Consider the following 13945-nt stretch of genomic DNA (forward strand, 5'->3'; position numbering starts at 1 on the left):
GTTATCTTTGGAATTGTCGCCTAATCTTGGGAGAATTAAGTAAAAAGTCTAGTTATTCAATTGATAAATAATAAGATCTTAAAAGCTCTCTAACTTTGGAGGAACTTTTAGATCCAAGATTGATGCATAACTAATTATTTATATAAATATGTTCAAGTTCAGCAAAAGTTGAAATTGCTATGAACCTCCAGATGAGTTTGACTTGAGAAACAGCTATGAGAGCATGCAACAATTCTCCGACCAAATATTAGCTTTTCCAGTGAAGATAGAGTTGTGAAATGTCTGTTGGGAATACATGATTCTTTAGCTGAATGAATTGAGTAACTGTTATAACTAGGTTAAGAAAATTGTGATTGGAAAAGTGTTGAGAATTATCTATAGAATAACTATGGATTGAGTGAGTTCTATTTAAGAGAGGTTTGAGAAAGCAATTTACAATATTTATAGATTAAATCTTGATTTTTTTGCTTTATGTATAGGAAAAGATAGTTAATTGTTGATCAAACTTTTCGGATCCATGTAGAACCGGACATTTAAGTGTACCTTATTTGCAAATTTATACTTCAAAGTGGTCACAGAGCTCTTTATAGTAATATTCATGAATATTTTAAAGTATTATTGATATTTATAGAGAATTATATATGCAGACAGGGTTAAAAGTGATCTTTCTTGATGGAATAAGGAAACGCAATCGTTTCGATAATTGAAAAATTGCTCCATGTATACATTATAGTATGTTTACATATGAAAATAGTCTTGTTCTAAGCTCGTTCAATAATCTAACTGTTTAAATATAGCCAAATGAGATTATCAATTGTCACATCTGTTGTATTTGTTGTTGTATTACACATTTTTCTCTCGCTGTCGGCCATTTGTGTTTACATTTTCATTTGACATTTCTCCTCTTCTTCGCAAAATTATCGATAAAACTAGGAATAACACCGAACAGCTAGTTGTATAAAACGAGATAATTTTATAATCTCGGATTATCAAGAGAGTAATTTTGTAGGAGACATATAGTTTCTTGATTACAGATTATCGAGTTAAGCTCGTAAATGGAGATAATCTCGTTATATGTAAACATAGTATTACACTCAAAAGTACACAATGAAATAATTGTGTAGTTAAAACTGATATCGATTTTACTTAAAGATATGAAATTCGTTAGAAATTTATTTTGAAAATCTAGTAAAAATATCGAATATTTCGTTCATCAGTATTTATTTTGATTATTGATAAAAATTATAGTTTGAAGTTTATATTAAAAAAATTTTGTGTTATTTAGGTATTTAGGATATTTAGGATATTTAGGATATTTAGTTTATTACTTTTTATCGACAGAAATTATGCTTAAAATTTAATATCTAATCTAAAAAATTAAACATTTGTTATCGATATTAATTTTAACTATCGAAGACAACATCTGTAATAATTTATTTGGAAACAATTGTGTCATTTATGAATAAAAAAATAGCATTAGGAATTTAAAAAAATAAATTTTTAATTTTTGATATAAAAATATAACAATAATAATAAATATGAGTACGTATAAATAATGCAAGGTCTCCAACAGACAACTAGTTTCTGCATGTATACAAAAAATATTTCCTACTTGAATTCTCCCCAAATGAAGTGAATGCCAACCGTAATGTGTTTAATGAAATATCCTGTCTATCGGCACGACAATTAAATCGCTGCCCACAAATGTAATGGCTGACATACAACATGCCACTCCCACATACGCATATAAAACAATGCATTGATACATATAAATTAATACACAGGCATGCATACGTGTGTGTGTGAATGGAATATTGCATTTCTTTGCTTCATTGAGCCATTGGACAGCAAAACAATGACAAAAGGCGCAATCAGTGTTGCCACAGTGATAATTACAGTTGTTGTTGTTTGCTCATTGCGGTTTGTTGTTGCTGCAACAAAATTTTCGCAAACAATGAGGAAAAACGAAGCTTTTGTTTCGGTTTTTCTGCTGATGTGGACATACGAATTTCTGCTGACGAATGTGTTGTATGAATATATCTACATATATGTATGTAAAGGTGTGTGACAGCACAGAGTTATGCATTTGATCTGTATGTGTAATTTCGTTTACTACCACACATATAAAGGTCTGTCTGTATATTACTTAATGTGAATTTGGATGTTTTTCAAAAGCGAAATGGTCGTATAGTTAAATACCTTTGTATGTGCCTGCAACAAAACAAAAGTTATTTGGGACTGGTGATGGGAGTATGCAATCAATTAGCATCCATATCAATTATCTCTGCCGGTAGGTAAGTTTATATGTAATTTTTGTATTTCTTGGAGAAAAGTCTTAAATTTGGTTGTATATAATATTTAAAATTGAAAAAAAAAATTATTTGAATTTTAGATGAATATTAAAATTATACAAGATGAATGTACAAAAGGTATGAAAGGAGTGGTTGAAAATTATCATAATTATTTTATATTGAGAAGATAGGCTTCTAGAGAAATATTTACTATTTTTTTATGAAATTATATATATATATTTGGCGTAGGAACCGCTTTAAGCGATTATAGCCGAATCCACCAGAGCGCGCCACTCATTCCTCCTTTTTGCTTTTTGGCGCCAACTGGAAACACCAAGTGAAGCCAGGTCACTTTGCACTTGGTCTTTCCACCGGAGTGGAGGTCGTCCTCTTCCGCGGCTTCCTCCAGCGGGTACTGCATCGAATACTTTCAGAGCTGGAGTGTTTTCTTCCATCCGTACAACATGACCTAGCCAGCGTAGCCGCTGTCTTTTTATTCGCTGAACTATGTCAATGTCGTCGTATAAATCGTACAGCTCATCGTTCCATCGTCTGCGGTATTCGCCGTTGCCAATGTTTAGAGGACCATAAATCTTGCGCAAAACCTTTCTCTCGAAAACCCCAAGAGTCGTCTCATCGGATGTTGTCATCGTCCACGCTTCAGCGCCATACATCAGGACGGGAATAATGAGCGACTTATAGAGTTTGATTGTGGTTCGTCGAGAGAGGACTTTACTTTTCAATTGCCTACTCAGTCCAAAGTAGCACCTGTTGGCAAGAGTGATTCTGCGTTGGATTTCAAGGCTGACATTGTTGGTGTTGTTAATGCTGGTTCCCAGATAAACGAAATTATCTACAACTTCAAAGTTATGACTGTCAACAGTGACGTGGGAGCCAAGACGCGAGTGCGCCGACTGTTTGTTTGATGACAGGAGATATTTCGTCTTGTCCTCATTCACCACCAGACCCATACGCTTCGCTTCTTTATCTAGTCTGGAAAACGCAGAACAAACGGCGCGGTTGTTGCTTCCGATGATATCAATATCATCGGCATACGCCAGGAGCTGTACACTCTTGTAGAAGATTGTACCCTCTCTATTTAGTTCTGCAGCTCGTATTATTTTTTCCAGCAATAGATTGAAGAAGTCGCACGATAGTGAGTCACCCTGTCTGAAGCCTCGTTTGGTATCGAACGGCTCGGAGAGGTCCTTCCCGATCCTGACGGAGCTTTTGGTGTTGCTCAACGTCAGCTTACATAGCCGTATTAGTTTTGCAGGGATACCAAATTCAGACATCGCGGCATAAAGGCAGCTCCTTTTCGTGCTATCGAAGGCAGCTTTAAAATCGATAAAAAGATGGTGAGTATCGATTCTTCTCTCTCGGGTCTTTTCCAAGATTTGGCGCATGGTGAATATCTGGTCCATTGTGGATTTTCCAGGTCTAAAGCCACACTGATAAGGTCCAATCAGTTCGTTGACGGTGGGCTTTAGTCTTTCACACAATACGCTCGACAAAACCTTATATGCGATATTGAGGAGACTTATACCACGGTAGTTGGCGCAGATTGTGGGGTCTCCCTTCTTATGGATTGGGCAGAGCACACTAAGATTCCAATCGTCAGGCATGCTTTCTTCCGACCATATTCTACAAAGAAGCTGATGCATGCACCTTATCAGTTCTTCGCCGCCGTATTTGAATAGCTCGGCCGGTAATCCATCGGCCCCCGCCGCTTTGTTGTTCTTCAAGCGGGTAATTGCTATTCGAATTTCTTCATGGTCGGGTAATGGAACATCTATTCCATCGTCATCGATTGGGGAATCGGGTTCGCCATCTCCTGGTGTTGAAATTACATATTATATTTTTCAAGAATTATTATATATTATTATATATTTTAATAATTATGTTTAGATAAAAAAAATATATATTTTAATAATTTCTAACCTCAAAAATAGTGTTTCACAAGTTCAGAATTTTCCTGCTGGGGTTTATGCTCTTTAATTTGTTCACCTCAGTCAAGATAAATGTTTATTTGTTTGTATATATAATTAATCCACGTATCCATTCACACATTGTTTCCTAACCCTCATACTGCGCAAATTTTTTTTCGGTTGGTATTTGCATTTTTTTCGCTTTGTTAATTGATTGTAATTTGTGCAAATATTTCTGCAAATTGCGTACGAATTCCCTGCCAAAAGCAAGCTACAAATAAATAGCTGTGTGCTTAAATTAATTTTTTTCATATTGACTCTTCTACATACTGAGGAAAAATGATAAAATAAATTATCATAAATGCATTAATTAAATCAAATAAAAAATTGATTGAAAAACTATGGGGATGTATCTAATTGGTTAAAATAATTTATTAAATTTAACCTCACTGGTAAGGACTAAGATTTTGATCAAGTGAAAGTATATATGAAACTGGTATAAATTAATAAGACTGGTATAATAAAATTGATACAAATGATTTAAACCCGAAAACTCAGTTATCATCAAATATAACATATAATATAAATAAAAATACTGGTATAATCAAGAAAATGGAACTTGTGTAAATATCAAAGGCTGGCATAATATTTTAGATATAACACAGCAAGCAATTATAACACTCCAATTCAGTTTAAATTTAACAAGATAACTCTCTTGGCTATAACTTGTTGACAAAAATTTAGAAATATTCATATCCCATCTCAGTCAAAGACTTTGTGGGACAGTGAAAGCATATATGAAACTGGTATAAATCACTAAACTAGTATAAAATATTAAGATAATATTAAGTATAAACAAAGACACACATTTTTTAACTATTATCGTAATAGAACAACTGGTGTAAATAAAATTACTGGTATAATCTACAAAATGAAACTGGTATAATTGTCTAAGGCTGGCATAAACTCATGTATATAGCACATCAAGCAGTTATAGCATTGCAATTCAGTATTTAAATACTCTTCTGTTTGAACTCTACTAAATAACTTTATCAACTATAATTTGTTGCCAAAAATTCATAAATATTCAAAACCCATTTCAGTCAAAGGCTTTGTGCGGCAGTTTCTGCCAATGACAGCCAATCATACTTTTTTGTTGTCGAAAATATTGTGGTAGTTATTGGCGTTGTCGTTGTTGCTGCCACCTTTGTATGCACGCTTATCACTGCCGCTTTGCAATGAGTTTATAAAATATTTTCGCACAACAAAGCCGCATAAACTAATTTGCCTTTGTGCTTTGTGTGCAATATTTGCCTGACAGTCGGCTAATAAATTTGCAACAAAATGCGCCAGCCACACAGAAATTATTTGTGCAAACGTCAGTTGGGAGCTTTTGTGGGCTTTAGCGGTGCTTTAACGGCAAATGCAGCAGCTGCAGTGCTTTGACATTATTTCAATACTGGTTCAACATTATTTTTTATTTCCATTTTGAGTTTTTGCAATTTTTTGCCAGCGGCGCACTGTTTGAACTCCCCTCAGACTCAGACACGAAAGTATTTGGCTAATTAAAAATTGTTTGTGCTTCAATATTTTTATTTTTGTTTTTCTGCTGCAATATTAAAGCGCAGCGCACATATTTGTTTTGTTTTTGTTGTTTTTTACTTACCCCCTCCTCCTTGCCCTGTAGAAAGTGCACTGCACCAGAGCGTTGTATGCCGGTTAGAAACCATACGGGATGTGTCAGCAGCAGACGCTCCATCAGACTCAAATCACAGGGCGGGCATTCGTCGGTGCCGCGCGATGTTTCACTCGAGGTTTCGCCTTCGGCCAAAATGCCACCATCCGAACTGGAGACCAGAGATGTACGTGACTGGAAGGATAGATGATAAGTGCGTGAGTATGGCTATACAGTGTGGGTGGTTGGGTTTATGGAAAATGGTGGGTATGTTGAATTTAAGTGGGATTTTATGTAATTCTAATGGGATAAGCGACTGTGTACATATAATAAAAGTGTGCAATAAAACCTAATTTTAATGCAATAAAATATTGCCAAGATATGAGTTGGTATATTATGGTGTTATTATTACAAAAACATAAATTTGAAAAAAAAAAATGCTACAACAACAATACCAAGTTATTGAGTGATTTCACCATACCTTATAAATTTCTAGTTTAGAAATAATTAACTATTTTCTTCTTTTTTGTGTAGTGATATTATCACATACACAGATGATGACGAGATCGCCAACAAAATATACTTTTTATCGAACAAAATAGCAAAAGTGTTCTGAAGATACGTATTTATACTTCTTATACGCCAGATTTAGGCACCTTTTTAAGAGCTCGAAACCACAATGTGATATGTTAATATCATGGAATCTACTATTTCTCATATCGTGTTGAACATTATAATAATACTGTTCTTTAATCTTATGTTAAGTTATCTTCCGAATAGACTTTTTTTGACATTATTACAGTTTAAAAGTAATACAAAGCTGCTCCGAAAAATATTTCTTTAATTTTTTATTTTTTACTCATCATATCTTATATTATTTATAATATCCATAGATGGTTGTCTGACAGTGAACTGACAGCTGTAAGAATAACAGATAAAAGAAACAACTTGGAAAGACACAAAGTGAAAGAAAAATCTACAAAATTATTTTTTTTTTTGATTTGGCCAAAAGTCGCATAGAAGTTTGATAATTGAATAGAAAGAGAAGTGGAAAAAAATCTTGAAAAAACACTGAAAGTCATGAATGGGTTGTCATTAACGCTGTTATGTTAGACCAGCTGTTGCCAATGACAAATACAACAAGAAGTCTAACACTCGACGTCACATTTAGGAATTTACAAAGGAAGCACGCTGCAAGGAGTCTGGAGTGACATTTGGCAACTAAGCTGGGATTTTTAATGATTTTTTATTTACTCTGGTGAAAAGTAGGAGTTTTGAGTGGGGTTTATGACCCGAAAAAACATTATGTTCAGTATTTCTTTCAGTATTTTTTTTTTAGAAATTTACACGCTTTTATATTTTGTTTCAAAGTAATGCAGTAATTTCCTTATAACGCGCATACCGTTATTCAATCATGTCGCCTGCCGCACAAAATGTCACAACACTTTGAAGTTTTGTTGTTGGATTTTTTTTTCAGATAACGCCAACCACCGTTGTGACTTTTAACTGGCAAGCACCCTTTTATATATTTGTAGTGGCCATTTTTCATTTTGAAGAGCGGCAGTTTAAAATTTGACGCAACGAAAAAATAAAAATCAGGCTTTTATAAATGAAATTGAAAAGTCGTACACATCTTTTATATACACACATAAATGTATTTTACACTTGTATTCCGAAAATTAAAAATAAATGCCACTAAAAGATAAAAGTGCAAAATAAATGGTGTGACAATGAAATGCGATCTGCGCGCCGTGAAACCCTTCTCTGTCAGGCATTTCTGACTGTCACGCATTGCAGCTGGTAATGTCAGACGCGTTTATTTATGATAAATGTTGTAGCATGGGGGCCGTTTGGGGGTGGTTTATTTGTTTTTAATGAAACTTAATTTATGTGAGGTGTCACTTTTGGATTTTGTAGAGAGGAAATTATTTAATTTTAATTTTAATACTTAATATTTTCATAATTGAAGTATTAGCTATATTATATTTTGAGCCTAAATGTAGGCAACGTTTAAACCCTTACTGCTATATTTTTAATATTACTAAAAAAGAAATATATTTTCAAAGAAATTTTATTATTTTATCTATTATATTAAAAATAAAATAAAGTTATATATTATTTAAAAAAAAAAATCAGAAAAATGTTTTTATTATTTTATTTAGTAATTTATAAATAAATAAATAAAATTTTATGTACAGTTATTATAATATTTAAAAATAATTTGACACATATTTAAAAAATTATTCATAATTATTAATATAATAAATGAAAAAATATTTCCTACTAAGAAATGAATATGCAAAAAGAAAAATTGTTGTGCACAAATTGTGAAAATAAATTGAACATATAAAGGATGTTTTCTAATCCAAATCCTTGAATCTATAAGTTAATATTTTATATATATACATTTTTTTTATTAAAATCACAGAAAATTTTGTTAAAATACTGGTTTCTTCGTAGATTCTTCAAACATTTTGTAAAAATTATACAAAAATAGAAAAATAATACACAGAAAATTGAGATATAGATTTAAAAACTCTATTGATTTTTAAATAGTTTAAATACAAATTTACAATACAATTTTGGTAATTTTAAATAGGAATATAAATTGGAAAAATAAATGAGAATTATTATAGTTTTGAAGCCAAAATATATAAATAATTAAAAAAAAAAATAAGGGTTAAATAAAAAATTCATTTATAAAAATTTGAAAAATTTAGGCAAATTATTCTTGCGATTATTTTACTTTATATATTTATTATTAATATGAGCTCTGAAATTGCATTTATTTTTGTTTTTTTTCTTATTCACTGTACTGTAAGTAAATAATAAAATTAGCCACTAAAGAGCGGTAAAAACCACCGACGTGTCAACATTACTCAGCAGTTGATTGTGTCATGAGAAGCGAATACCTTCACAAATCAGCGAATATGTATATACATATATGAATATATTTATATGTATATAGATATGTTTTCAAACACTGAGCGTCGCATTATGACATTTCGAAATCAAAAATTGTAGTCAAACAAAAAGCTATTAAAAATTCCAGGCATGACTGCAACAAAAAAATGAGAAAAATGGAAAGGTATAAACATATGCTTTAATATATTTGTGTATGCTTGCCAATAAGTGCACATTAAAGTATCCACTTAATAAATGAAGGCGAAAACATAACATTAAAGCACAAGTTGCCTGCGAAGCGGAAACTGGTAAGCACCGCAAAGCTAGCGAAATCAAAAGAATGTAAACAAAAATTTACGCCACAACAAATGTACCGGGAGACAATAATCAACCCAAACAACAAACATAACAACAACCAAAAATAGCAAAGCAAAGTGGAGAATGATTTGTTTGGCGCATATTTGAAGAGAAGACGGCGCTCTAACACCTGCAACATGGCCCTTAGCCATGCCACAAACATTAGGGCAATACGAAGAAAGCGCAAAAAATAAGAACAAAGCGCGTTTAAACATACATATAAACATATACACAAAAATACATTTATATATATACATACACATAAATATCTAAAACAACGCGTATGAGAATTTCATGCTTCTTAAGTTACTCATACGACCCGTGTTGCCCGCACAGCATACTTAGCAAACATTAGCAAAATGTATAAATAAAGGCAACGCGTGCGGACTGCTGCCGTGTGTCTAGCATAAAAATTAAGTAGCAAAGCCATAAAAGGCGTGTGGTTTGTGTGCGGGAGGCAGCAGGGTCGTCAAGCGGCGCATAAATAAGCGCTAGATTTACTGCAAAAAATGTTGCTAATGTTTTTTGCGAGAAACGGAAAAATATAAAAAAAAATGTTTGATTTTTCTTCTTTTTAATATTTTCCCATTTTTTATTTTGATATTTTTTTTTTTAATTTTTTTCTACTCCGTAATAAACAGCGCGCTTTATGCGCTTCACTGCTGCATTAATGTTGCAAAAACAATTTTTCATCTTTTACCTGTGCACGTCACAAACTCACCCACACCACTATATACCAACATGAATAATGTTGCCACCCTTTATTTGTCTACATTTTACTCACTCATTGCCGCCTTACGCCAATTTCAATGCCATTTGCTGACTGATATTTACTTTCAAGTTGCTTTTAAGTAAGAAATAAACAGCCAAGATATATGAGCAAAATATGCGCATAACAGCGAAAGATTACCTGCTGCTTACTTTTTAATAAACTCACCACACCAAAAAGCGAAAGAAGAGCACGTGGCGGGTGTTTCTTTTCGAAGAGTTCATATTTCAAAAGTAGCAATGCGTTTTATGCAAATTTAAAAATTCAGCAAAGCAGAAGAAATAATAAAAAAAATATATAAAACAACAACAACAAAAAAGTAAAACAGTGTAACTGTCACAGCAGCTTTGGCTGATTGTCGACTTCTGCTGGAGACACGCATACAAATATAGATGTATACAAGATATTTTTCTACACTTTGCCTCACCGTCTGTATGTCTCTCTGTCACCTTATTGATAATAGCAAAGCGACTATGTCACAACAACAGTTTGACTCCAGTACTTGCCCCACCAAATAGTAAGCTAAATATGCAAATTTGTATGTATGTGGATGAGTGTGTGTATGCTGCCATAAGCATTCTCACCGTTTCTTTGTATGTTTGTGACAATTCGTGTTGTTGTTGTTGCAAAAATATTTTGTACGCTTCAATTGACACACGTTTGAAAGCCGAGAGGTGAAATTAAAAACAAACAAACATTTAGTGGAAATAAAGGAGGCTGCAGAAATCAGAGTGTAGGCAGATAAGCTGTTATGAAAAATGAATGAGTGCTGGCTTTTCATAACAGTTATAAGGGGTGGGCATATTTTTTAGAAAGGACTTTGTGGCTTCTGGTCTGTGCAGTTAGCTAAATATTGTAGAAAATGTTTGCAAATATACATACGTACAGATGTGCTTAAATATATCAAAGTGAGTATCGTTAGTCGGAAAATGTATCAAAGGATATTAAAAAAAAGCGTGGTTCCGGTACCAAATCTTAATAATCATTTAAATTGGCGGACAACAACTACCTATAAGGTAATGGGAGATACTATTGATATTGATTGAGATACTCTGATAAGCTGGGAAGTACTTCTTTAGATAGTTTTGAAGGCAATGTAATATCCGCTGTAATTATATTTCTATGAACTTATCAGACGTTACAACCTGGGCAAGAACTCTTTCCACTAGTTATTACATATTTTAAAACAAGTTCATATGGTATACTCATGCTATGCCAGAGAAAATGTGTGAAATTTCCAAATGTTTAAGAACACAACACAGCTTTCAACTCTGGCTTTATAGACAAACTGATCGTACTAATTACCTAATGTTAATGTTACCTGTTTGGCAGACAACTTTTTGGAATGTGGCCTTTAAATATAGGGGTTTCCTCACCAAGATCGACGTATATCAGTTGTATGATTTCTTTCATTAGCTTGCGATGTCCCTAGTTAGTATTAGAGACCATTATATAGTATTACTAGCAGACCTGGCCACACGTTGTTGTGGCTAAGATATACATTAAATTAATTTGGTCCAATCTTGGCTTCGGCGACGATATTGATTACTCGAGGTCGATTTATGTTACGCAGCATGATGACAACTCACACTACTTTTAATTGCAAAGTGAGTGGGGATAGTACAGGCAATTTTAAATAGTTTGGGATAATTGACTACGTCATCCTGTTTTGTAGCTGTGTCAACTCTCCTGGACCGAAATTCTAAATTGTTGCATTAAGGTCATCGATATCTTTGTTTTTTACCACCAATATAAATTATTCAATCAGTCATTTCTGGTTATCATATTGAGGTTTCATGTCAGGAAAACTTCTCTTTCGAGTCAATGAAGTGACAGAAATCTGTTGGAAATGCTATTAATCCATCGAGGTGTCAACTGCGACCCTACCATTTCCAACTGCTTCTACAATCGCAATTTGATATTGTTGCAAAAACACTCATATGTTAGTTCTTAATTGGCGATTCTTTTGTGTCGCCACAAATTAAATGACTTTAGGCATGCGATTAGCCCGTCAGTAACAGTTGTTCCAGGAATAATTGGAAGAGTCTGGCGTAAATCACCTGTTAACAGAATCCTGGCTCCACCAAAAACGTTTATCGACAATCAAGATCTTTTAAAGTCCTGTGCAGTACCTCCAGCGACTTCTTGAATATTTGGAAAATCTTCGTTATAGCACTATTTTTGGCAATTTTGCCGGCTGGTGTTTCGTTCATTTGCAATTTAGGAGTAATTTCAAGGCCGAATGTGCCGTTTGTTTGCCTACTAACAGGTGCCAAGTTACCCCTATTCCCGTTAACCTTGATGGTGAAAATGAGTGAAATTGGTTCTGGAATCACATCAGCCCTTATATACTATATGTTATGATTTTCTATGGGACTCTATGCCGAATATATAGGTCATATTGTATGTTATCTTAATAAAATTACATCAATAAATTGCGAGAGTATAAAATATTCGGTTGGACCCGAACTTAGTCTTTTCTTATTTGTTACAAATTGTTTTGAGCTATCGACACAACCTTATACAATTGAACAATAACAAAAATATTTTAACAAAGCAACAATGACAACCTTCAAAATATTATTTTTTTTTTCTCTTTTTATATTTTTCTTGTCAACTCGAATAAAATGCTCTTATTCATATCTTCCTCGCAATTTTTCCATATTTACTCACTTTCTAATCTTTTTCTGCCCTTCCACGAATATTTCAAGACTAAAATTAGCCAGATCGGTTTGAACTTCAACAACCAATAACTTCCCGATTTTAGAAAATTTTTAATTTTCTTCGCGGAAAGTTAAAAAAATTTAGGGGTGGACCACCCTTAACATTTAGGAGGATGAAAAATAGATGTTGTCCGATTCTCCACCCTAGCCGATATGCACGCTAAGATTCACGAAAATCGGTCGAGCGGTTTCAGAGTACATGTGCGCATGGAACTCATTTGCATAGATTTCCAGAGTCTGATCATGATTCGAACTCATTTATCCAGTCACATAGTTTTATTACACTTCTATTATTACTATACTGTATTTTTCATATAAAACTATATTCATATCCAAACAAATAAAGACATCTTTATATAAAAGAGTGCAGTTTCAGCTGTCAACGGATGCAACTTTTGCTTTCTTCCGGCTGTTATTTGATGCAACTCTAAAAAAGTCAAGAAACCTCAAGGCGGGAAAGAAAAAATGTTACAATGAAGTACAAAACAAGATGGTGAAGAAGAAGAAGAAAAAGGAAATTAAGGAGTATACAAAAAGCGAATTTAAAACCATTATGCAGAGTACTACTTGCCGTTGGCGGTGAAAACTCGTAGAAGAAACTCTAAGAAGCGAAGAAAATCAATAAGAAGAAATACCGGCCGGCTAAAATGCGCATAAAAGCGAACGAAATAGCAATATATGTAAACGTAAGAGTACATATTATACGAGAATAATACCATAGAAATATAATATTGAAAAGCTTATTTACACATACATCGTAAACTGCTACAGACATTTGTACTGGCATATAAGAAGTCTACGTACTTTAGTAGCACACTGTATGCCTGGCATGCGAGTGAAGATGCCAAAAAATGCTACAGCGCGCCTCCTGTCTACGACTTTTGGTTGCCACGTGATTTATGCGCTTTCAACGCCGAGCACGCTTGCCGTAGGAGGGTGGTTTGGTGGCGGTGGACGGTTGCCGGGTTTTTGGTGAGCGTAAATGTGGTAAAGCGGAAAAAATGCGAATCACATTTTTTCGCAGCAAAGGAATGTCGCGCACATACATATATATGTAATCATATATTCGTGTGTGTGTCGAACGTTACGTGTCCCTGCATGCTCACCGATTTTGTGCCATTATTATATTTTGCTCGGCATTTTTTCCACCGTCTGCCTACATGTCTGCATGCCGCAACCGGCACATGATTGTTCTTCTGCTTGACTTCGTCGCACAGCTTCGCGTCGGTATTTTTGCGTCATTGCCAGTGTCAGTCGGAGATATAGTATGTACGTATATCCTGCGGGCTACAGACGCA

At 33.8% G+C, this 13945-nt stretch overlaps 1 protein-coding gene across 9 annotated transcripts in view; it reads right to left on the reverse strand.

The window, feature by feature from the left end:
* Window positions 1-13945, reverse strand: part of LOC105217115 (protein sprint) — a 444786-nt gene that overhangs the window by 48774 nt on the left and 382067 nt on the right. For all 9 annotated transcript variants that reach the window (XM_054232307.1, XM_054232306.1, XM_054232305.1 and 6 more), the window contains one exon: window positions 5886-6089. In XM_054232307.1, the coding sequence (XP_054088282.1) occupies window positions 5886-6089 (204 nt within the window). The remainder of the gene's footprint in view (window positions 1-5885; window positions 6090-13945) is intronic.

Source organism: Zeugodacus cucurbitae, chromosome 5 (genome assembly GCF_028554725.1).
Source record: "Zeugodacus cucurbitae isolate PBARC_wt_2022May chromosome 5, idZeuCucr1.2, whole genome shotgun sequence".
Taxonomy (NCBI): domain Eukaryota; kingdom Metazoa; phylum Arthropoda; class Insecta; order Diptera; family Tephritidae; genus Zeugodacus; species Zeugodacus cucurbitae.